This window comes from Lepisma saccharinum, chromosome 20, assembly GCF_977018435.1.
Source record: "Lepisma saccharinum chromosome 20, izLepSacc3.1, whole genome shotgun sequence".
NCBI classification, from domain to species: Eukaryota; Metazoa; Arthropoda; class Insecta; order Zygentoma; family Lepismatidae; genus Lepisma; species Lepisma saccharinum.
This window is the reverse complement of record NC_139248.1, coordinates 36,995,997-37,023,075: the sequence shown is the minus strand read 5'-3', so window position 1 is coordinate 37,023,075 and position 27,079 is coordinate 36,995,997. Positions and strand designations below refer to the sequence as shown.

Sequence of the window (27,079 nt, the reverse complement as noted above, 5' to 3'; positions counted from 1 at the left end):
GTGCCCAGGATTTTCGAAAGGGAGGGGTTATGTGTAGTTTTTCTTGGTAGTCAGCCTTCATTTTGTCATATTTGCATACCTTTGACGTTCTTTCTTTTAGGAATGCTGGACCAAAGGGGGGGGGGGTTATAACCCCCACCAACCCCCCCTTGGGCACGCCACTGTTCGAACACAACAGAAAGTAGGTTTTATTAACTCTTCTACCGCATATTCTGCTGTTAGCAATTCGAAACTCACATCTGCCGGCCTTATTGACTTGCAAAAATCTCAAATCAGGCGAACCATTAATTAAAATCTCTTTTCCTACGTTACAGAGTTGGCATAGTGATTTTGCCAAGCGTGAAATGTCCTACTTCCAGTTTTAAAATTGCTTCAAACAGTCCAGTACGAAATTCCGAATGTTTTTAAATGAATGACCTCAACAGAAGTGCATTTCAGAATCTGTGTCATTGACCGCAAATTCGTGCAAGTACCATACGCAGCGATGACAAGTTGCACGTCGAGAAAAATACGATGGAAATTTTCTGTTGTTTATCATTTATTGGTGATTTATTAATGTGGTTAGATTGTTATAATACCACTGTTTGATTTACATAATGCGGTACACCTGTGCAAACATATTCATCAAAATACTTCGTTTCCTACAAACATGGCAACAATGCGAAATACATCAGTGGCGCGACCTTGAATCGTGTCTTTAACAGTAGTGTTGTTGAGCCTAGGGCAATGGAGGAAATAAACAGTTATTTGTTATTTCTTCTTGACTGTACTTGGAGGTTCCTGAACGAATATCTTCGGTGATTCGTATCCTTAGTGCAACTAGTGGAAATGAAGAAAATATTTTAACATTGAATATGGCTGGGTGTTTTAGGATATGTACGTTGAATTTATTTCAACGATCGTGTTTTTTGGGTCAGACGGCACAGGCAAAGAATTTTAGAAGAAATTTCACTTCGTCTATGCAAGTGTATTCTGTGTTATGTGGTACAAGACATTTTCACACCTCTGTTACGAAATATGCTACAGAACAACAAGCACAAAACAAAAAACCTGATTGGAATAGAGCTGTGTCGGAAGCCGAAAAAATTGTGGGGTATCCGACGTCCTTTTTGAGTCTTCGATGGCTTTTAAGTGATGAAATTGCGAATGTGGCTTTGCATCTGAGGAAGTTGGTTGGATCTAATCATCCATTGCTAAAAACAGCAAAGTACGTACTTCTATTTACAATATATTAGTATTAAAACTTGTGAAAGTTCTAATTCATATTGAATCGTACCATTAATGAATTCTAGTGTAAATATTTGTTCACTATGATGTAATTCGAACACGAAATGCAAGTGTACTTATCATTATAGGCAAGGCAAATAGCACATATTTATTTAGGTGTTAATGTATCTTGTAGTGGTGGAAGATGTCAAATGACAAAACAAAGTTCGAAGAACGATCTTAGAAAGTTTCTATTGGAAACAGTATATATCCGTCCACCCTCGAATTTTTGAAAACGTTTTATTTCATTCAGGAAGAATTAATGTTCTTAAGATAAACAAATTTCTCATATTGAGTAGAGTTTGAATGTAAGGCACTAAGTATCACATAAAGCATTCACATTTTATTTGACAGTGCCACTTATAAAGAAGTAAATACTACTTACTTGGGAAGGAAGGCCGAACTTGGCTACCTAACCTGAGAACCATAAAAAAGATAACAATACTTAGGGATAAATAATTATTTATTTAACCTGTGATAGCTTGTAAAAACTGCATGGCATAGGATAGATGTAATACCTGCGATGGTGTATTACCATCAACAACTGGAATCTTATTAATCAGGTAGTGTGGAAAACAGCAGACATCTGTACTTTCTGCCCAAGTTCCAATTGTTTAATTTCCAATGAATTGTGATACATACCATTTTTTTTTACGTGGTTCAATTTCTATTTATGTCTGTTGACACATACTTCAGAGTCATAGTGATTACTGATAATTGTCTGGAGAACGATTTTTTCATACCATACACTCCTATATGTTTTGTTTTTTTGAACAGCCATTCGTATAGTGGAAACACCTAGAAATCATTTCTTTCGCACTTTTTTACATTGCTATTTTACAATTCTACATTGTGGAACATTTCTTTAGGTGTAATAATGAATTTCTAATGAAAATAATGTATATTTTTGGTAAATGTCTGTTATATCGGAAACACTTTTCTTCAAATTTACAGGAGAAACTACTAACGGAAATGAGTTTCTGTTGCATTTATCAAACTTCGTGGAGGTATTTTGTCACTATGAAATGCTGCACAACAGAAAATAAGCACTTTTGATGTAATAAAGTAGCCTTTTGTGCGAAGCGACAACATTATGCCGTTGTTTCCATTATGAACCTGTAGATGGCGCGAGTGTCGAAAGTCACGCAGTCTCGCGAGAGGAAGAAGTGTTTCCAAACGTGCCTTTTTTTTTACCAGAATTTTTTTATTTGAATTTTTTTTAACTATGCTTACCTAACCTAACCTAACCTTGCCGGAAATGGTTTTTGGGGCTATCCGTGAATGGTTTTTGGGACTATCTTGAATGGTTTTTGGGACTATCGTGAATGGTTTTTGGGGCTATCCGTGAATTGTTTTTGGAGCTATCCGTCAATGGTTTGTGATGATATAATGAACACGAAAGTAGGTATTTTTTCGGTTAAGAAGGTTGCAACACTGCATGCCCACTCCAAATCGACAAAACACAAGCACGACCCGTGATGATCCACAGCTGTGCGCGAAATGTTCTATGTTCCGCAACGGAAGAAAGGATCCAAAAGAATTACTGGTAATGTTAAAAATCGAAGTTATTTTCGTGTAAAAAGCATAATGGCACCTTGAAATAGGTTCCGCAATACACAAATAGTAAGTACGAACCATTTAAACTGAAAATATGCGTTAGAAATGTGTCTCCGATATAACAGACATTTACCATATTTTTTAAATTTACGAATACTCACTGTTTTTCCTTTTTCCCGTTCTGTAACACACAATGTGGCAATAGCGTACTGGTTCATCATGCGTTGTGGCTGTGTTTTGTCGATTTGGAGTGTGCATGCAGTGTTTCCAACCTTCTTCACCAAAAAAGACCTAATTTTGTGGCTGGATTTGAAATTATGCGAATACCTTGTTAGCCTCACTAACCATTGGCGTTAGCCTCACAAACCATTGACATTAGCCCCACAAACCATTTCCGGTAAGGTTCGTTTAGATTAGGCAAACATTGTTAGAATTTTCGAAAAATAAAAAAATCTTGCAACAAAAAGGCGTGTTTGGAAACATTGACAGAGGGTTATGTCATGAAACGCATGGACCATCCTTGATGTATGGAAGCAACAGGAATTGCATGTCGGAGAGATATTTTTATAGAAAAAAAAATATTACACGGCGAAAGAAAACACATTGAGGAACTTCAACGATGATACAGAAAATGATTTCCGTAAGTAGTTTCTTCTGTAAAAATGAAGAAATCCGTTTCCACTATACGAAAGTGTTACCCTGGACTGCTGCTGTCAACTACCTTACATGCATATGGTCAGAATGGGTATTACATTGCTAAATGCTTTCGTTGTTAGGTAGGTCAGGTTTAGGGCTCTTAGCATTAAAACAATGTCCTTAAACCTGATCACATAACATGCGAAACCCCCTTCGAGCCTTGCATGAAAATCAGCTAATGATCCATGTCTGAGATGAGTGGAAAGAACAGCACGGATGCTGACATAAGTTAATTTTCAAATCATTTCTCTAAATAATCCTTAGTGAAGCTTTTAACTGTGTTAATTAGTTTCTCCAAGCTTCGAACTTACTTCCACAATTATTTCCAGTATTTTAAAGCACTTCCCGATACTCCTATAAAACTTGCAAAAAGTAATTAAACATTTGGAACTGTTACCCTGCCAGCTCCACTTCTTGATGAAATCTGCTAGGGGCACTGGTCTCCGTCATATTAACAATTTGTCAGCTTGTAATAATATTAAATGTAATTTTCGTAGCTACATGTGATTCTTTTCCTTGCAACATTTCTGTGAATTCAAAAATTTGTATGATTTTTTGTACATTAGTCGCAATGATCAGTCGAGTATGTTCTGTTATTGTGATTTTTATTAATGATATGAAAGAAAATAGGTACAGGATATTCCTTGTAATTCTTAATGTGGAAATTGCTGCAATAATTGAAATTGTGTGTGCTTCATACAAATAGATTATTGTCATAAATAGAGCTTGGGTTTGTTTGTAATTGCATATTCTATTCCTATCTAGATACATGCCTTGAACAGGAAAATGTCAACAAATTATGTAACTGACATGATTTTGCATAAGTTTTATGCTACATATTTTTACATACTTGCCAGGATATTACATATTTTACATATTTGTTCATTTACTTGACATAAAACAACATATTTTGGTATTTTTTCCTATCTTCATTGTTTTTCTTATATTTTCGATCTCTGAAACATGAAGAAAAAATGTAGATGTCATATTTTCTAATTAATGAGATGCGTAGTGCTTAGGGTCATCCAAAAATTGACTCCCAAGTCGAAAGACAGGCTAAATATCAAAGAAATACGGAAACTGTTATTTATCAAAATATGATTGAATTTCTCCTCCCCTTCCTTTTTCAGCTTACAAGAACATTTTATTTCCTCCCTGATGGTGTAGTAATAATGTCGTTGCCTTGTAATCAAGGAGCCCCGGGTTCGATACCCGGTGGAGGCACATAGTGGTTTCGATCCCACTTTAAACTCTAGGTCTAATCCCGATTAGCCTTACTGTGCATAAAGTGGACGTAAAACACAAACTCAAGAACATTTTATCGGATCGATGGCAGTGTATAACATCTGAAAACATGGAAGAGTGGTTCAGTCTGTAATGAAGCATAAGTAAGTCCTGTATGGATTAATTCTTCTTGAATCTGCCCCTACATTTACATATTCTACAATAATTTGCAATGTTAAAAGTAATTTATCATTGACAAAATTGGTTTCTTAAATATGTACACGTTGCTGTGCTGTTTTGAGTTCATAAATTTAATTTTAATTTGAACAACTTATGTCCTTAAAATGATGTTGAATATGTTCAAATAAAATAAATATCCAGCACAATTCTTGAAATTGTTTTCGATACTTATTATTATTAACATTACATATGCCTTGACACTACATATTTAGCTACATATCCTGTTGATAATACATATTTAGGTAGCCCTACATATTTTATCAATTATTGTTGCATATTTATGTACATATTTTGTACTTTGATACTTACCTTACCCCTTGGCGCTAAAGCCTTTTGAGAAAAAGATCACTGCTTTGCTCTTGGAGTGATAGATAGGCAATCGTGAATATTGTTTTCTGTCGTTGAAGTACATCATTTTTCTTTGTGTTACTCTACAATTCATTTTGAGCAAAAGAAGCATTTGAGGCAATCATGAATGCAGTTCATCTGTAACTTTTGGAGCTTTCAGTAATGTTCATTTCATAAGCTTTATCCTGAAAATGTGCTAATGAATGCCCCCATTTATTTTACAGAAGCTTGATTTATGATGGAAGGAATAATATGCAAGCCTGGGGCCTTATTGTGTTGCTCCTTTCGAAGGCAGCAGGGCATGTAAAGGTGGACGAATTGGAGGAAGACAAAGCAGCTGGAGTACTGCACAGGTATTGCATTACATTCTTAGGTAAAATATTCTGTCCTTGTACCAAATAACTACGTATATAATAATATTGAAATATTAACACAATTTGAAGGGATACTTATGAAGTGTTCGGTTTTCTAACTGAAATGAAAACTTACAGTCAGTTAAACTTAATATCAAGTCAATGGGGGAATGCCAGGGATTTGTCATCCCCCTCCATAAGACTAGTAACAAGGGTAAATTTCTTACCTAGCAAGACTGATTTTATTCCCCATAACAATGTAGTAGTCATTCATGTGTAACACAAATACATCCATTAGATTTTAAACTTGGAGTATTGCACATTATTTTAAACAGTATCAGTGTAATAATTGTAAACACATTTAAATATTTGGAAACTGTCAACCTAACAGGAATGTGTTTTTGTTGAAGAAAATAGTAACATATTAATAATTTAATGCTGGAAGTTCATAGAAGTAGAATAGTTACACCATCAAAAGGCTTCTTATTGTTATCATTCTCATCATGAAGAAGTCACGTTCCAAATATTACAAAAACAAACGTTCATATAATGAAGAAATTAGACTTCAAAATTTGAAGTAAAAACATGTTGGCACCCCCTTCAAAGAAGTAATGGGGCTGTTTACCCACTGTACCCCCTCGAGAATGACGTCTATTTTTTTTTTTTTAAATCGACAGATTTCAATGTTTTACGTAATGTAAAAGTGTGTCCAGCGTTAGGAAAGCACAAACAATGGAGATATTTGATCCCAAAGAATGGCCCACATAAGTTAAAACCTGCAATTTCAGAGTATTTTTGCCACTTTTTGTTAGTAAAAACTTTGTACGCACACTAAAATAGCGAAAGAACGCACTGAAAATAGCTATCAGTACCAAACCTAACAATCCTAACCTAACTACGTAAAATTATAGCTGCTGTTGTCAAAAGTCGTTTGGGTGCTATATTCACTTGTGCAAAGCCTTTCTTGCTGTTCTGCTACATGGTAAAGTAATACGCTAAAACAACAGACGTACTGTACTTCACAATAACACATTTCCTAGAACTAAAATCAACTGAAAACATTCATAAACAACAAAATCTTCAAAAATCATGCATAATATTTCACTTTCTCCAGGGGTCTACAGAGGGTCAAGGGTACCGGAGTAATTATCAATCAAGTGTTCAATTTACCTTCCTGGAGATATACATATAGAATAATGATAAGTCTGAGTAATCAGTGAATTTATATTAATGGCAGAAATAGCATAGTGGTGAATTTTCTATCACAGACCTAATATTTCTATAAATGAACTGTAATTTGGTTTCAAAGTTATACCACTTTGTTATTTCTTGTATGATTGTGTATGCATAATCCATATTTGTAATTTTAAATGTAGAATTCTCAATACAGAGGTTTTTTAATCACTGAGAAAATCCATTATAGACTCTTCCATACATTGATTAACTAATTATCAGTTAGCAATAATGAACTCTCACAACAGTGCATAAGTACAGTCAGAAAAATGACAGAATTCACTGTTTCAAACTGAATTAGGTTAGTTCACTATAAATGTTTTGTTTCTGTCTAATCTTTCAGCCAGAGGGGATTAGCGGAAGTCACAGAAATGATACGCACAGGCCATTTAGTCCACAAGGGTCTTATTAACATATATCCTGGAATGTATTCAGATAGAAGGTCATATCATGATATGTCGTTTGGCAATAAGATTGCTCTTTTGAGTGGTGACTACCTCCTTGCAAATGCTTGTGCAGAATTGGCATCATTAAGAAACTCAGAGGTAAGCTGGAGTAGTGAACATTTTTCTTTAGCAAACTAACTCTTCCTCACTGGCTTCCTGAAACCTGAAATTATAAACAGAATTAGATGCTGCTTTTATAAATATTTGTGTGTACCTTCTGTCAAATAAATACAGGGAATTCTTCATTTAAGAAGCCCATGTAAAAGGTATGAATTTTTTTTTTTTTTTTTTTTTTGCTGTAAGTTTGTACCAATGTACCTAATTATCACGTAGAGTTTTCGCACGATCAGTCGACCAGTTTGTTTACAGCTGTTGGTTAAGTTAGTCAACCTCAAGTGATTTTTAATATGGATAAAAATATCGAACAAAGAGTTTGCCTCAAATTTTGTGTTGCCAATGAAATTTCTTGTGCTGAATCATTGAAAATGTTGGAGAAGGACTATGGTGAGTCAGTTTTGTCGAAAACATGAGCATACGAGTGGTACAAAGCATTCAAAGAAGAATGAGAAGTGGTTGAAGACTTGCCTCGTTCCAGTCGACCTCCAACATCTTCGACCGACGAAAACATGGACATAGTGAAGGAAATGGTGATGGAAAATCGTCATTGAAGCTTAAGGGAGGTGGCTCAGGATCTGGACATGTCTCACAAATCGGTTCGCACCATTTTAGTTGATGTTTTGGGCATGAGACGAATCGCTGCACAGCTTGTTCCGAAGGAGCTCAATTTTCTTCAAAAAAGAGCACTGTAAACAGGTTGCTGAAGACATGCTTGAACGAGCCAATTCAGACCCTACATTCATGAAACGCATCATAACGAGTGACGAGACGTGGGTTTTATGAGTTTGACATGCAAACCAGCCAACAAGTTTCGGAATGGCACTTCAATAACGAGCCGAAACTGAAACAACCACGTCATGGTCGCTCGAAAATCCAAGTCGTGTTGACTGTTTTCTTTGACTATCATGGCGTTATCCACTCAGAATACCTTCCGGAGGGGCAAACAGTCAACAAACAATACTATCTAGGTGTTATGAGGTGTTTGAGAGAGAATGTTCACCAGAAAAGGCCAGATTTATGAAAGAACAATTCTTGGATTTTGCACCATGATAATGCACCGTCCCACACATCGATCCTTGCATCTGAATTTTTGACCAAAAACTTAACGAACATCATCGATCAAGTACCGTATTCGCCATATATGGCCCAGTGTGTCTTTTTTTTTTTGTTCCCCAAACTCAAATTACCACTTCTGAGTTCACTGAAGCCATAAAACAAAATTCGCAGAAGGAGCTCAAGGCCATACGAGAAAGTGCCTATAAGAAGAGTTTCGACGACTGAATTATCCATTGGCATAAGTGTCAAGTAGGACCTAGTTTGAAGGTGACAAAATAGATTTGGATGATTAAACCAATATTTTGAGTTTTATTGAACAATTCTCGGTATTGTTTCGATAGAGCAGTATATAATGCCAATAAAGAGCAATAAAAATATTGAATATATATCTGTAAAGATATGTTACAATATAAGTACCAATACATTCTGATTTCTAATGTACAAACTTGCCAAATTATTCCGTTACACCAGTACTCAAACCTGGATCACTGTCAGCCCTATGCTTCTGCTGTTATATATATGTGCATTATGAGTCCTGGTCGATCCTATATTTTTATTTTATTTTATTTTACCAAGTTTCTGTGTTATACATCTTTTTTGTGCATGCCAAGAGAAATGTAAATTCCAGTTTCTGTTATAAAATTATCTTCTTGTGAAAATTCTTCTTAATAATTTAAAAATTACTCTTCCATGCAGTTTTGTTATGCAACTTTTATATGTAAATAGGAGGTTATAGGTTCACCACCTTACAGATTTCCAAAGGAGTTCTTCAAAGTGTTTGCCTGAAAATTGAAGATCAAAAGATCTAATTTTGGAACCATTGGTGATTTACTTGTCCACTTTGGCCGTCTGATACTTCCTGACATCACACTATTGTTAAAAAGCTACCTTGACGAAACTAATGCTTAAATGATACCCTAAAATTGCTCTAACCTCCAAACGTTCTCTGTAGCTTCTAGACTAAACATTTGCCATTTTAATAACAGATTGGTATTGTCAACTTTTATGAGTATTGGGTAAACATTTTTTACCTATATAGGATGGATCAAAAGTCATGATCGGATATTAATATTATTACTATGAAAGAAAGAAAATACGATAATCAATGCAGAATCTACATTGAACTAAACATTAAAGAGTGAAATTGAACAAGAATATCTGTAATACTTCGTAATTGTTTTTTTTAATAGAAGCATTCAGATGGACTTCCATCGGGAAACCTTACTCCTAACCGTGATGTTAGCTCCGTCTAGTTGGGTGCACTTTTTGACACTGTACTGCAGGTGTATCCCAGTGTCAGGCTGGTGCAAGGAAATTAAGTTCAACCAACTAGATGAATAGCGGTGCTCAAGTTCAGAAGATTCAACAAATCCCTGTCTGCAGCTTTAAATGGTCATTTGATTAGTTAGCACGCACCACGTGGCCATACACCACATGCTACACTGCTCCAGAAGGTAGTGCAACTGGTGCAGGCATCAAATACACTACTTGACACCGAATCGACAAAGTAAATGAGTCGGTGTTGCATTGTGTAACCAACTAGACGGTTCAGTGCAAAGAGAGTCAAAAAATGCAGCAAACTAGTAAATGGGGCTATTCCGATTGACTAACCCATATTAGAAATCAGACAAATTATTACGATGCAACACATGTGAGGAAGATAAACATTCTTCTAAACCTATGACAACTTTACATCATGTATTTGCAATGTTGCTTGCAAACAATACGTTCTTGCACTATAAATACTTATCTGATTTTGACGTTTGGCCCACATTGCATTGTTATATCTATATCAACTTCATAAAATAAGATTAAGAAAAGAGTTCACAAACACCAGATGCAGAAAGAAACAAGTTAAACTAGGTTTTTCAGGAAATGTGAAACTTGTTTCTATAACATAAAATGCAGGAGTCATTGCTACCATCAGAAATAACACATATGTTCTCTGCATCCCTCCCCTCTTTTTAGGCATTTTTGCTGTGTTGAACATTGAATACATTTTGTCCTTTACCTCCTAGGTGGTTGAATTAATGAGTGCTGCCGTCAGGGATTTAACTGAGGGGGAATTTGTGGGACCAAGGGACAAGCAAAACAATCCCTTACCAGCCCCTGGTATGACTGTGCAGGATTGGACAACAAGAAACATCCTCTCAGCTGGAAGCCTCCTGGGCAAATCCTGTCAGGGAACACTAATACTTGCTGGCCATGAAGAAAATCTCCAGAGGAAGGGCTATCTTTTTGGAAAGCACCTGGCTCTTGCTTGGCAGGTAAGGCATTTCTTTTCTCAGAAATTCTGGTAAGCAATTGTTTAGGTAATTATCCACTTGTTGTGTACTTATTCGCAGTTTGCTCATTCTAAGGCCAGCTGCACACTGGATCTGACATGACACAGCGTGGCGAGTCATTCTTGTTGCAAAAGCGTCGCAGTAAAGGTTTTGCCATGGTAACTTATGGGCAGCTGCACATCAGATGGAATATTTGACTCAAGTCACATTGCAACAGGTTGCGATGGTTTGTGACAAAGCAGTGAAGGTCAGTACATGTCATTGAATTACCAACTTTTTCCACGGGACTTACTTTTAGTGGTTCTATTATTTCGGTAGCCCCTGCCACCATCCACTTGGAAACTTCGTTGCTTCACTCTGGGTGGGCTTCCGGTTCCTGTTGTTTCCCTGTGTGCCACTAAGAGCGCTGGTGTAGTCAGTTTGTCTGCTGCATGCTCCGAGTTTCAGTTGTTGCAGTAGCGAGAGACAAATGTCAATATTTAGCTTATGCGGAAATGCAATTGTGCACTTTTCGCATGAGCTAAATATTGACAGCAGGCAGGTGCATCACATTTGGCTCTCGCTACTGCAGCAACTGAAATCCAGCATGCACAACAAACGCAGCAACCACTGAAATTAATATTAGCATTAAAAGTAAGTCCTGTGGATAAAGTTAGTAATTCATTACATATACGAGGGTGTACAAAAAAAAACTGGATTTTTTTAAAAGCCATGTTTTTTTTACAAAACAACATTATCACCTTCAAAGTACTCTCCATGACACTTAATACATTTGTCCAATCTGTGATTTCATTGTTGGAAACATTTTTTAAACTCATCTGTTGTGATGGCTGACAGCTCCTTCCTCGTTTTTTTCTTCACCTCTTCTACGTCGTCAAATCGTTGTCCCTTCATGTCCCTCTTCATTCGGGGAAACAAAAAAAAGTTGCAGGGAGTGAGATCAGGTGAGTAAGGGGCATGGGGCAAGAGAGTCATGCTGTGTTTTGCCAAAAACTTGCGCACTGAGGTGGCTGTGTGCGCAGGTGCATTGTCGTGGTGGAAACACCAGTCTCCCGTCTGCCACAAATCAGGCCTTTTTTGTCCCACACTGTTATATTTTCAGAACCTCTAAATAGAAAGCTTGATTAACAGTCTGATGTGATGGAACGAACTCTGAATGCACTATCCCCCCCTCACATCAAAAAAACAAATGAGCATTGTCTTGATGTTTGATTTTACTTGACGAGCTTTTTTGGAGCGAGGTGATGATGGCTTGATTAATGGTTGGTTTCGGGGTCGTAAGAATAGCACCATGTCTCGTCACCAATAATAACCTTGGAAAAAAAAAAGCCTGGGTCGCTTTGGAGCTCTTCTTTCAAAGCACGGATGTTTCCACTTGACACTCTCTTTGCTGGTCACTCTGATTCCGAGGTACAAATTTCGCAGCGACCCTTCTAATTCTTAAATCTTCCGTTAAAATTCGCTGAACGGAGCTCCAAGATAGTCCAGATAACGTCCCCAGCTCTTCAATGGTCCATCGTCAGTCTTCGAGCACAAGTTCATGAATTTTGTCGACATTTTCGTCCGTTCTGGAAGTTGATGGACGTCCAGAATGAGGTTTCTCATCAATCTACATGTCACCGTTTTTGAAGCAAGAAAACCACTCGTACACTTGAGTTTTCCCCATTGCGCTGTCCTTGTAAGCTGTGTTCAACATCACAACAGTTTCTGCGGAATTTTTCCCGAGCAGGAAACAAAATTTCACAGCCGCACACTGTTCTCTTACATCGGCCATCACAAAAAACGAGGTACGAGCGAAACTGCTTTTACGAAAAGAATCACCGTGACCAGAGACAACTTTCCCCGGCAAAGACACTGGGTGCACTGAACTCGCAACAAGTTGCTCAACGCTTGCCTAGCGGGAAAAATTCATACTACGGAAGCTCCGCCCAGCGCATCACTATTCCGTTTTTTTTGGGTACCCCCTTGTATATACACCATATACCGGGTTTTCGTAAATGATTGTCGGGGTTTCCTCATTGTTGTAACCGATTTGGGTGAATGACACGGTGAACACAAATTCACGATATTGTTGAGAAACTCAACAAGTTTTGTTCCTTATTTGTTTCATAGACCTCTGTTTCCAGATTCTGCCGCCAGGCGGCAGTTTTCCAAAATGGTGGATATTGCTAGTGAGAAGGCATTCTGTGTCCTTGAATATCAGGCAACGAGGTCCGTTACAGTTGTGCAATGACATTTTCGTGTGCGATATCGGAAAGATGCACCGTTAGACAATTCGATTAGAAGGTGGTATGCACAATTCAAAGAAAAAGATTGCATTTGCAAAGGCAAAAACAGTGGTCGACCATCAGTGCCGGAACATGATGTGGAGCGAGTTCGTGAAACCTAACTACGGAGCCCGAAGAAATCTATTCCTGCTGGATCCAAGGAACTAAACATTCCAAAGACAACATTATGGAGTGTTCTACGAAAACGGCTCAACATGAAACCATACCGCCTAAGTCTGCATCAAAAGCTAACACGTAACGACTGTCGTGTACAGGAAACGTTCGCCAGTGATATGCAAAACCTCATGACCGACGATGACAATTTCATCGAGAATTTCGTTTCCACTGATGAGGCGACATTCCACCTAAGTGGAAAAGTAAACACACAAAATGTGGGCATATGGGGAACGGAAAATCCTCATCAGTTTGTTGAATTGGTTCGGGACTCACCTAAAGTGAATGTTTTTTGTGCTGTGTCACGAGAAAAGGTGTACGGTCCATTCTTCCAGCGGCGTGCATTCAGGATACGCAAGGTACGCACTGCGTACCCACAACACAGTAAGAAAAAATAAACATTTTTTCGTCTTCCCCGAACATGAAAATTCAACAATTATCGCTCCGAAAGCAGTTCCACTGGAAGAAATTCCGATTTCCGCACGAACACGCTGCTGCCTTCCTGAAGGCAGTCCCGAATGATCCCGATTGTGACTTCGGCACCCACCTGATCCACGTTGCCGATTTCCGCAGAAAGATGCTGTTTCTTCTGCTTGGTACCCTAGAAATTCGGAAGGTAACCGTTGGCTCATATCAGCCTCGACCACGTGTTTGGGTCTGCCCACGCCTACCCTCTCTCCCACTTCTTTCCCGGTTCTAAGCATCGAGGGTGCCCAAGATTTTGACAGCTTATGCAGTGTTGACAGTAGTCAACATATTTTTTTTCTGGAATGCTTAGCTTACTAGCATTTAGCAGCCACTAGATCACTGTTGGGTTGCAATAAAAATACATTATAAAAAGTGATGCAGGAATCAGACAGGAGGGCAAGAATATGTAGTGGTGGAAGATCATATTTAATATACGCGTAAACTATCACATATAAAATATTTATGTGAGGTTAAAGTTACACTAGCAAGTTTTTTTTTTTTCGTATAGGGAGGTGAGGACCAGAATGGACTGTCACTGTGTCGAGGGGAAAATATGTGAACAATTTGCAAGTTTCGCACAATTCTCAGAGTATGAAAGTATCTGTTTATCTCCTTTCGGGATCAACATTTCCTTTGAGTTCCATAGCATGGGTGTTGATTGTTGACCCGACGATATGAATGAATGATAAAAGAAAAACATAATAAAACACAATGCTTACAATGGGATCCCTCCCACCAGACATTGCAAAGTGATGTACGGTAGTTTAGCTTTTGAAGTGTTCTGGGATGTATGCTAACGTATTTTCTACTTGTCCTTAATTATCTCCCTTCTACAAAATACTTTGTCGACTGGCAACTCCGATTCATTTGTCCACAAGAACGCGTGGTTTTCGGGCATAGCGGGACCAGACACAACGTACCGCGTGAGGTTGTCTTTTGCTTTCTTGTGTCGTGCGAAATTTTCAGCGAGTGTTTCGTTCATATTATTTACATTACAGGATCTCTATTGTTTGTCGGTGCTGTGAAGTGATAAAATAGGGGGACCGGGAGTTATTGATGACATACTGGAGAAGGGAGTTTCGGAATTTACGAAAAAAGTGTAAACAATCCGAAATGGAAGGTCTGTTCCTGATTTGGAAAAATTGTTTCAGGTAGGAGTTGTGAAGGATGGTAAGCAGTATATTAGGCATTTTGATTTTTGAGAAGAAGAAAAAATATCTCTACAGAGTGATTGACTGAGTAGAAAAACAGTGAAACTTTATTGTTGGCCTTATTCGTTGGTTTCCTCTTCGAAAGGTGTGAAATAGTAGAGTATACTGAGATTTATCAAATTTATTACATGAAATTTGAAAGGACGGAAAATGATTGAATGATTGAGCCATTTCCTTCCCGTTCAATGTTCATCGCACTGCATGAAGGAAATAAACAAAGGTGAATTGTTGGACTCTACGTAGCTACTATGAGAATATATTTGCAAATATAAAATATCATACATATATTTTACCTCGTTACATTTGGATATTGATACAAGGATGAGAAATTTCCCATTATAAAATTGTAGAAAAAAGTTATTTTCTGAATAACATGATGGCCAGGGAGGGGGGGGGGGTTCTGGCCCCCATAATTCATTTTGGTTGGCCCGTGTTGCGTACCCTAGTTTAAATGTCACCGCACGCCACTGCATTCTTCTTCATGGAGAAAACGGTTACGGGATTCATCATGCAATTGGATGGAGCCCCACCTCATTTCCACTGTGAAGTGCGATCATTGCTCAACAGAAAATTACCACAACGTTGGATTGGGTGCGGGAGTGATGAGGATGAAAACCTTTTAACATGGCTGCCTCGTTCCCCTTGCGATTTTTTTCTCTGGGAATACGTAAAAGATACCGTTTACTATCCTCCATTACCCACTACCATCGAGGAATTGAAAACACGCATAACGAATTCCATCAACAGTGTTACACGTGATATGCTATCCCGAGTGTGGCAGGAAATGGACTATCGCTTAGATATCTGCATGATATCGCGAGGCGAGCACATGGAACATTTGTGACTTTGTCATAAGAACTTGTGAATTTTCTAACATTTTGCAAAAAATTGCATGTATTACGTAAAATACAGTGCTTGTTTGTAACCCCGACAATCATTTTCGAAAACCCTGTGTTTTTATTTCCCAAACTGGAACAATGAAGGTCCATGAAATTTGGTCTTGCTTGGAGCAACTTGCAATAATGTGATCTGTGCATGCACAAATCCATTCGCATCAGCCACAGACCTGGAATTACAGACTGGAATTGAAGCCAAAAATTTCTGGACCTGGGGATAGTATTGTGGCAGTGAGAGCTGTGTCGTGTTAATACCGATCTTTTAATTGCAGAAATGGTGAATCATGGTTACGTATTATAGAGATATTCATAGTTTTATTTATTTTGTCATATTTGAAGTTGCAGCGTGCTATTTATGCTAATCTCATGAAATTGAAGAACTTGTCCTCATCTTGATGTAGTTCACAAGCCACATACATTCGTTTCTTCATTTATTGGATACATACAGCAACTACAGGAGGTTCTTTTATCATCGGAACACAAGAAATAGTATGTACGTACTGCAATTGTCTTTTCATCAGTTGCATGTAGACCTCGATAACACGAGAAGCCTACTTTCATTTATTTTCCTTTGTCAGAAATGAAGTGACTTATCCTGCTGCATCGTGTTGCATCATATCATGTTTTGTTGTGTGTGTCTGGCCTAAGTAGACATTTAGAACATGGTGAATTTTCAATTATATCAGCCAGGAATTTTTCTACACACATTGTTCATACACAGGGAGAAGCTGAGTCAATACTCTTATCTATATTAGTATCAAAAAGTATTAGCGGGAATGTTATCACCAATATGTTTCTGGATCCCATGTATCTCATGGTGTCCTGCTAAATTCCACACAACACTTTCACAGTTTCAAGTGCTCTGATAGTTTTGTAACATGCACAGTTTTTATTAATATTGCTCTTAAAGTATTTGGCAAAGTAAATTTCAGCAACAGTTATTTTAATGTTTTGATAATCTCATGCATAAACCTGTGAATATTATTAAGCAAAAATTTCAGTAGACTGATGATAAAAATTCCTTTAATAGTGGGTGAGGTTTTGCCATTCCACCGCTATCACCTGATCCTTTCATTAGTTAAATCTTCGACATTCAGCTGAAAAAATTAGTCAAATGATATCACATCATGGCAGTATTATGTAATTTTACAATTGTGATGACATCATAGGAATCATATGTTCAAATTGCGTAGTAGTACTACATAACACACACATATATATAGAGAGAAAGATATGTGCATAGTGTGTAGACACCACAAACACAAAACACACACACACACACACACACACACACACTGTATTTCCTCGAATGTAAGGTGCACCTTTTTTTGGGGGGGAGGGGGGGGGTTGGATGTTGAAAACCTATGTATGCCTTAGATTTGATTCTGTCTTGGATCAGAGTATATGTATAGATCCACCAAGCTTTCTGAAACTTCAGAAAATGTGCGAACTATAGGCTTCTCCATAACTTTAACTAGCGACACTAGCATCTGCTCCCGTGCCAGGGTTTCAGATGGGTTGGTGGATCTATACCTCGGTATTAGCATAATATAGTATTTGCAATTTTCTATATTCAGTTTTTCCTCAATGTTTTATCGAAATACCAGTATTGATAAAAATTAGCGTTCATGAAATTTTCTTACTGTTAATTCCAAATGTAACAATAATGTAACAACAATATAAATGTAATACTGTATGCTGTTACCAATTTGTACATCTGTTCACCCTAAATTGAAAGTATGTTTTCTTCCTCAAAAGCTGAAGCAATAAGGCGTGCCTTCAAGATGGCAACTTGAATTCAAAGAAATATGGTACATAAATATAGACAGTTAAAATATGTATATAATGGGCCTTTGTCAAAGGCATTCAGAGTGTATTATCCATATTACCTTAAACAGGAATTGTAGCTTGCCTGGCGACGTGATTCAAACAAAGTGCTCTCGGGTTATCAGCTAGGTTAAGTCGATGTTATCATCCAATGTTTCGAGCGCATACATTGCTCTCATCATCAGGATATGTTGAACTGGAGACCAGTGCAAAGTTATGTATGTATGTAAGTGTGGAGGTGGGCCCTAATGATGAAAGCAATGTATGCGCTCGAAACGTTGGATGCTAACCTTGCTGATAAGCTGAGAAAACTTGTTCCATATAACCTTGTTACGAATGGGGAGAAGAGGGGACTGAACTCAAAAAGTAAATTTACATTTTAAATTTATTTCTTATTCACATACTAAGTACTGGCCCAAGTCAGTACTGCTATTGCTTACGGAGAAAGGTGAAACCATTATTAAGAAGACCATGGGCCAATTATGCATATCTTCTAAATACATCACTCTACGGAATACTTTGAATCTGTAATTTCCATTATTATTTTTATGGTGATGCCCTTGGGTATCATTGATCATGTAAAGGTTAAACAACACACAAACTTTTGAAATGAAATTGATCTTTTCTCCGTTAATTTCAGGCATGTTTTGACTTGGAACCTTTTGTTGGCGTTTCTCAATTCCCACCAGATGCCAGATTCAATCTTACTTCGGCTCCTGTAATATTCCATCTTCAAGATGATCCAACCCTTTTCAAGGAAATCGACAAAGGCAAAGAATCAGTTGATAATGTGAACTATGTGAAGGTAAGTTCAGTGATGTGGAAGATTTACCAACACTGGAATGATTATGTAAAAATGTTTCAAGGAATGTATGAGGACTTTTCTAGTTTAGAACAAGAAATCATAAAGAAAATAACCGAACTGATTTCAGAACATATCACTTGGAATGTATATAGTTATGAATAGGCTTCGGATAGTTATGCACTAAAAAACCTTTAAACATGCATGCAAATATGCTCTTAAAATGTTCAAAATATGCTCTTTAAATGATCAAAATATGCATTTACAATTTTAAAAATATACATTGAACTCAGAAAATTTAGCCATAGCTTGTAACTATTTATTAATTCCACTGTTTACAGTAAAAAAAAATATGGTTTGGCTTACCTTATTGACAATTCACCATATTTTATATATGGTTTTTGTATATGTATCTTTATCATAAGTCCACTAACTGTTTCTGACTTCACTGAAGGTGGAATTTCACCATCTGTCTCTCATTCTACTCAGCATGAAAGGTTACTTATTGCACTTAATAACTTGTATTGTTTCAGATCCTCAAAAGTAAAGTTATGCCTGTTATGCACGAGAATACTTTTATACTCTGAAAACATTCTCTCCACATCACAAGAAACAATAGGCTCATGTTGTAAGTTCAACATATTGGAAACATGCAGTTCCCTGGGAATTACGTCCACATTTTGTTTCCCTTCATGAATAGAGCAAATGTCTTTTAGGAGCTTGTAGCCAGAATTTTTCGCGAACGCATACTGAATAATGTTTCTGAATTGCTCCAAAGGAAAGGAAACTACAAATTTTCAGACAGAAACAACAGAATATGCATTTGTAAGAAAAAAATCGGTAAAATATGCAATGTATCCTGAAGACACTGAAAATATGCATTTGCAGATGCTATATGCAAAATGCATAACTATCCGAAGCCTAGTTATGAAAGTGCTAAATTCAATAGTTATTGTGGTACATGCCTTTTCATATCTCCTTTTATTGTGATATAATTGATAAATTGTGGTTTTCATCAGTGGCGTAGCATGAGCATTTCGGATGGGAACGCCAAGTTAGAAGGAAGGGTAGGCCTTTTTTTTTTGTTAAAGAGTTTACTTATGGAATTAGCCGACATATGTATTGTCTATTTAAAATCACAATCTCATTGTGTTTATTACATTAAGTCAGCCGGGTTCCGATAAAACATGATCCATGCTTGTTTTATCTAGAAAATAAGATGCCTCAGTGTGCAATGCTTGGAGCACTGGTGTTTTATACCATTTTTAATTAGATTGCTCAAGTCAGAAACACCGCACACCATTCGGAGTATTTTGCTCCACATGTAACACATGTGTAGCAAAACAGTATTTTATAATCAAGGAAACCTTTCGGCATGACGCAAGTAATTCAAAAATCTACCTGAATCACAAGCGCCTCTAGAACAACAGTAGACTTCATTGTTGTGGATGATACAACTATTGATTGATTTGGTTTATTTTACTTCGCTTTCTACCACTTTTGGCTAATCGCAAATACGAATATGAGTGATGATATTGATGAAGTTGATGAAGAGACACTCATAAAGAACAAACATGCGTAGACCGGGATTCGAACCGGAAACCTCTGGCATCTTAGCACGCTGTGCAAAACACACTGACACGAAGGTGGGTGGATGATCCAACAGTCGTACACTACTGACGTAACAGTGCCTATTAGTAGTAATTCAGAGTTTCAGACCACTGTTTATTGTATCTTGAGAATGCTGATAAACATTTCAAAATAATTTTGTCAAGAGATCATAGGATGTTAAGAGTTTTGAAACGAATACTAAACCTTTCCTACTGGCACAATATTAGGCAGTTAGATACTAACGAAAAAATATATTTTTAAATAAATAGTTTTGTGGGTTAGGTGGTAGAGCAGCCACTGGCTGAACTTCTACCAGGAGGACTTTATCAACTTGTTTGACAAGAACTTTTTTGTTCTTTTAGTTTTTAATGCACTTCACTGTTCTTGCGATAAATTACACGATGCAGAGGTCATTAAAGATACGTCAGTCAATATTGCGTATTGTAGCATCACACAGCACGAGCAGAGGCACGAGCGCTAAAATCCGGGTAGGAATAATTCTACTTCTGTCGTCTGCATCGGAAGTACAGTGCCTTGAATCGGAAGGCAGGAAAGGTCACATGGCCCCTAGAACCAATCAGGTCTCCGTACGCCCACGTATGGCGAGAGCATTTTGCCCATGCTGTAGAGATCCAAGCCACAAGCTTTCCCTCCTTCTCTCTGCCTACACGCAGGCATAGTCCTGTACGCCAAACCTAGCCGGCGTCCGGCAAGCAAAGACGTTAGAGAAATGCTACAAGGGGAGCTGTTAGTGGAGCGTTGTAGACGGATCGCAAAAAAAAATAGCTTTTATAATGCCATTATGCTCAAACATGTATATAATTAGTCACGTTTTACTTTATATTTACAGCATTTACGCATTTTTAAAATTTTAAATCAGGAAACGCCGGGCGTATGGGCGTATTAGGACGCTACGCTACTGGTTATCATATATTACTGTTGAAGATAAAAATATACAGAGTATCCAAATTTAAGTATCTTTTGTTGAAATAGTGATTTTAGCTGCAATGTTATATGTGCATTACACGTTACTTTCAACATGTGCACCATCCACATCACGACACACTTCCCATCTGTCAGCAGTGGCATGAAAAACGTTCTGGAGCATTGCCGGTGTTTTGGCGGCAGCAGCTTGTGTAATGCGGTTTAGGTTTAGAAGCTCCTCTCCAATGTGGTCATGGGTCGGGTGAACCCACATCAGGAAGATGGGGCACCATGCCATTATGCCTTAAATGTCCGCATGTTCCTGAATGGTCAATTTCCTGGGAGATGTATTGGGCCCGGAGGACTCCTGATGTGGGCGGTGCGTTCCCCTGACATCACCCCCATGGACTTCCTTGTGTGGGGATTTATCAAAGGATGTGTTCACTTGACTCATTGCCACATTGGAGGAGCTCCGAAACCACATTATACAAGCTGCTACCGCCATAACACCGGCAATGCTCCAGAACGTTTTTTGCGCCACTGCCGACAGAAGGGAAGTGTGTCGTGATGTGGATGGTGCATGTGTTGAAAGTAATGTGTAATGAACATACACCATGAAAAGCATTGCGAGTAAAATCACTATTTCAACAAAATAGGTACCTAATTTTTGGACACCATGTACTACGCCAAAACAAGTACTCACACAATTCGTAAAACTAATAATTGATGTGTTATTGGTTTTGGTGTCCTTGTATGAATCTGTTACTTTATTTAAATTACTTGGTTTACTCATGTTAAGGTGCCTGCACATCACCCTATGATGCCGGTGGTCCCGGGTTCGAATCCTGGCCTGGGCATAAATGTTTTTGAGTGTCCATTCATGAATTTCATCATATCACTCATCCCCATCTTCGCAAATTAGCCAAAAGTGGCACAAGAAGCGAAGTAAAATAAAGCAAATCAATCAATCAATCATGTTAAGATGCCATTACACTACACCTTCAGTAGATTCTTCTTGTATGTGGTTTTGCTTGCATTGTAAAGTTATTCTTCTGGTTTGATCAAAACCACAAATAAATGTCTGATAAAAGGGTGCTCTTCTCGTAGTGCATTATTTTGAAAATGTGTTCAACCTCACCAAATTAAATTCACATTTCATTGGGATTTTTTTTTCATGATGGATGCGGTAAACACTTTTTAAATATTATGATGTGAAGTTTTGTGTGTACGCGTTGCGAATTGGATAGTTTCCCCCCCCAATAAATTAAAAAAAAGTGATGCATTACCATCTCCGCCCCTTACGCTGTACCCTTAGTCGATGAAGGAGTGAAATTATCCAACTATCCAATTTTCAAAATTAAAACACGAAACTTCACGTATGTAATAATTGTGTTTTTTATTATTGATATTACTTTCTTTAATGTGGAATAGTAATTAGGGCAGGTATCTCTTCATAAATCTGTAAAAATAAACAGAAATAGAAGTCCAGAAAATGTGCTGATTTGTATCCTGAGTTATCTTGGGCTGCATGCAAATTACTAATTCTAATCAAAATAAAAATCTTAGTAGTTGGATTTATATTCAAGGGCTGTATGCATTTGGTGAAAAATATATTACTGTATTTTATTTACATGCTATTACTCTAACTTACAGTGTTAGGATAAAAAACTTGTTTTGGCAATTACGAAATAATTCACAGTGAATGTTGAACATTGGTCACTAATTACACATATAAAATTATCATAAATCTGTAATCTGGAAGCATGGGAGCCACACACAGTGAGTGCCACAATACAGTTTGGAGAATAGTACCTGCCCTCGCATCTTATCTTATCTAGGATCCTGCATCTTACTGTATACAGAACACTTGTTGGTGAGCGTTTCTTCCCAGTCACTAGGATGGCTTCAGGAAAATGACGTACCCTCAGACAAAGAGGGTGAGGAGTTTTCCCAGGGCACCCACCTTTCAGTGACATGTCTCGACTAGAATACCTCTGAAACATTGTGTGAATTAGGGAGCTTTTAGACTGAAGTGATAAGCAGCAGGCAACAAACAACATGGGCAATTCACACACGTGACAAGCGACAAACACTCCAAGGTGAAACAGTGCACGTTATTGAGAAAAACGGACCAGTCCAAGCGACAAGTGACTCTTGCACCTTGTTATGTCGCTTTGGTTTTGAAGGTTTCATTTGAGAACCATGGCATTTCTTCTTTCATAGGCAAGAGTTTCACCTTTCTTCTGCCATTAAACTGACGTTACCCCTTTCTGATGATTACTTGAATTACATGCAACTCCTCTCTATCAACTTATGATTATGGAATACATTTTATACACTTTAAATTGGCTTGTTTAATGCTTATGAATCTGTAGGTATGCGCAGTGGAAGATTAAAGTCTTAAGGTCTACTTAAATTGCTATGAGGCAGTTATGCTTTATGAATGTATAGATACAACACTCTTACTTTGATGCGAGTTTATTTACATGATGTGCAAGCACCATAAGACTACATAAATATAGGTTTTTAAACAAACTCGCTAAAAGAAAAACATTGTCTCTTCTCAATTGACCAGTTTGATGGATATTCATTCAACTGAACTAAGTGATCTAAATGGGTGTCTCAGGGCCTCCCCGATGGCACAGTGGTAGCATCCTCGCTTTGTAATGAAGGGGTCCTGGGTTTGATACCTGGTGGAGGCACATAGTGGTTTGGATCCCACTTTAAGTTGTAGATTCAGTCCCGATTAGCCTTACTGTGCATAAAGTGAACTTAAAACACAAACTCACTCAATCAATAAATGGGTCTCTCATCTTTTAAAGCTATCCTAAAAAAACAATGATTCAATATTAAATCACTTCTCCATGTAGTATGGAAGAGAAAGTTCAGGAACTAAATACTTATAATTATGTAAATAGTGAGGGCAAGTTTGGAAAATAAACTAGTATAGAATGTACTTAGCCTTCTTCTCCATATCGTGGTTGCTTGGACATCTTAACGAAGTATCTCTCTTGAGGAAATACCACTTCCTCTCCCTGTGTCAGAATCCAAAATGCACTACCTGAAGGGCTGTGAGGTTGCATTTTTACATCATTGCTTAACAGATTTTATTGACCTCTGGTGACAATAATAAATATGATTCCATCAAACTGGCACAAATGAAAGCGAGATATAACAATATGATGGCTCACACACACTACAGTCCACAATTTGTTTATTGTCATTTTTCAGATCTCACAAATAAATTTGTGATGAAGGGAGTGGAAGCATGTGATCTGAAATGAAAATACAAGTGGGTTACGAAGTTCTGTTGCAATCAACGTAGCCTAATCATCCCATTGTAAGAAGTGCGCTTATTTATGTGATATTTTTCAGGTTCGAGATGCCATATTGAAAGGACCTGGGGTTCAGCTAACTAAAGAACTAGAGAGAGAACATTCCCAGAAAGCCCTGGATGTGTTGGAGGTATTTCCAGACTGTGATGCAAAAACTGCTCTCAGCAATATTATCTGTGCTATGGCGGATTTGTAACTGGAATGTAGAATGTTCAAAATGTTCAATTTCAATTGACAAACATAACGGAAAGATGAGTATTACGATAATATTTTGTTTTGTAAACCGAGGTATTTATTAATGTATTCAGTATTTGGACAGGTTGCAATTGCAAATATTTAGCACTGATATCACAGGATGGGGATAAATATAACTTTTTCTGTACTTGGTTAAGTTGTGAACTGTAACTTATATTATTTTTTCTTATTCTGTTCCTAACTTCCAATGAAAACATCCAGTTTATGGAGTAACAACTGATGAATCTCTGATTATAAATATTATGTATGGAGAACTGAAACAACCATTTACAAAATGGTGTCCCATGTAAATTCAGCATGTGTAAGATAGGTGCCAAATGGTTCTAACACACCTATATAGCAAGCTCATGAAATACATAAAACAAGAAAAGCTGTTTTCATGAAACAGTGAGTTCTTTCACAGAAAGAGCATGTTTGTTCTTGACTTATTATGGTGAACGAATTGCAACGTACATCAATGTAAACATTTAAGCCATTGTGAAGCTTAAAGATAGTTTGTAATGGTGGGCTGCACTTGCTGCATTATTAGAGAAATATTTCTTATTTATTGCATTATATCTTGTATGTATTGTAGTATTTAAATATTCCATTATTGTGGTAACTGGTACTGTTGATTATGTACTGAGTGTTCCTTGAGTATTATTTTTATCAGAATAAAAATTTACAATCACTCGATAAAAGTCTTAACCAAGATATTATGTACTTAAATACATGACTGTTTGTCTTTCAACACGTAGCATTTCTCTCTACTTAAAATTCATTCATGGTAATGGTATGTAATTGAAATCAAATTACAATATTTAATTTTATTTTGGTAGCCTCAGGTTTGCTGTTAATTTTAGATAAATAGATTATGAGGGTTCCTTTGTAAATTATGTTTCTGAACACTGCAGTACGTGCAAGGAAGGCACGGTGCTAATGGAATAGAAATATTGTAATCTTATAATGTTTTATAAACTAGATTGGCATTTAAGGAATTCTTATATGCATACTCCATCTGCAATTTACCACCATGAATAGTCAGCAACGGGTTTGGTACGGCTTGTACGTAATTGTTTTTGTGTACTTAAAGTTCCATATTTCTGCATTGAAGTTCGTATTGGTTTTTCGATTAATTTCGAAAGACCAGTTTCTTCATTAACATAGGTTGTGGAGTCTAAGTTGGAGACGGTAGCAGCTACTACATGCATTGTTGATTCAGTCTTTGAACTTGGTGTGTCCATTATTTCTTTATTGTTGTTTTTGAAATCAGATTGTGATGCTGATAAGAGAAGGATTTTCAAACCTGTAAAGGACGTGAGTAATGAAAAACATTAAAAATAGTAAAATATTTAAGAAAATATATTGGCATCTATACACGTAATGATATTAGAAAAAGATTCTGTGCATATTCATGGTGGTTGATGTAAAAATAAACATTATTCAGTCTTGGAACAAATGCCGGAAAGAATTAGAAAAACATGATAAAAACAAAACTAAAAAAAGCAGTACAGGCCTTTAGTCAAAGCTACTACTAAGAGTGATTTCACAGATGTTTATCAAAAATATTTAAGAAAATCAGTCACCTGCACTTGCAATAATATTGGACTTCATTGTTAACCACCACCCTGCAGCATAATAAAACTATATTTATTGGCTATGGTTATGGTATTATATGTGGATGTTTCTGTAATTAATTCCGAGTAGTGTGTTTAAATATGCCTATTTTTGATTCATTTTAAGTCAAGTGAGCGTAAATTGAAAATTCATAATGGTTGTGTATGAACAGTCAACAGTGTGCCAACTTAACTTATCAGCAATTTTTAGGAACTTTCAACAGGTATATTAAATTACAAATATGAAGAATCACGTTGCTTATGGATAGATTCATGGGTTGAGATTGAAATGATTCAGCAACCAAATATTGAAATTTTTCAGTGCCACACAATTTTTATATATGCTTGAATGGTGTAACAACACCTTTAAGAGTTATACAAATGAAACTATTATTAGAAATTGAGATAGAAATGTCAGTCTTGTAGCTTTCTTCTGTAAGACTTGGTAACATTTGAATGGAAAATAAAGTAACATTTAATGACACACACCCAAATTTGCACATTTTCCATTCATATATGGAATCGTTTTGTATTTGCTTTATTAATTACATATACATGCATTTTTTTTATTGCGAAAGCAGTATTGCGTATGTGTATTATTAGTTTTAAACAGCAGTAGTATTTATTTACATGTAGATATTGTTTGGTCAATGTTATACTAATAGGCACAGGATAAGGCAGTGTAGAGATGCTATATATTTGTATTTAAGATACTTTTATATATGCATAAATTGTAGTTTTGTAACTAATTGTTTTAGTCAATATATTATTTTTTATTATGGGTTTGTGGATGTTCAAATTTTTTATAATTTTTATGGACTATTTAAATTAGACAGTTTTGACAATCTTAATTGTTACTGTTATTTATTGAAATAAATATTTTTTTAACCAGT

At 36.9% G+C, this 27,079-nt stretch overlaps 1 protein-coding gene across 1 annotated transcript; it reads left to right on the top strand.

Annotated features, from left to right (window-relative positions):
• The first annotated feature begins 672 nt into the window (after positions 1–672).
• Pdss2 (Decaprenyl diphosphate synthase subunit 2) lies at positions 673–27,079 on the top strand. Its single transcript, XM_083141404.1, has 6 exons — positions 673–1,207; positions 5,556–5,684; positions 7,261–7,462; positions 10,555–10,803; positions 18,305–18,469; positions 24,377–27,079. The coding sequence occupies exons 1-6, from the start codon at positions 855–857 to the stop codon at positions 24,530–24,532; spliced, it is 1,254 nt and encodes a 417-aa protein (XP_082997530.1). The 5' UTR covers positions 673–854; the 3' UTR covers positions 24,533–27,079.

Excerpts from the sequence above, each read along its gene's own strand:
- Pdss2 (XM_083141404.1), top strand. The coding sequence starts at position 855 with ATGGCTGGGTGTTTTAGGATATGTACGTTGAATTTATTTCAACGATCG. Across the intron at positions 5,685-7,260 it reads GCAGCTGGAGTACTGCACAG|CCAGAGGGGATTAGCGGAAG; the intron begins GTATTGCATTAC and ends CTAATCTTTCAG. Across the intron at positions 7,463-10,554 it reads CATCATTAAGAAACTCAGAG|GTGGTTGAATTAATGAGTGC; the intron begins GTAAGCTGGAGT and ends TTTACCTCCTAG.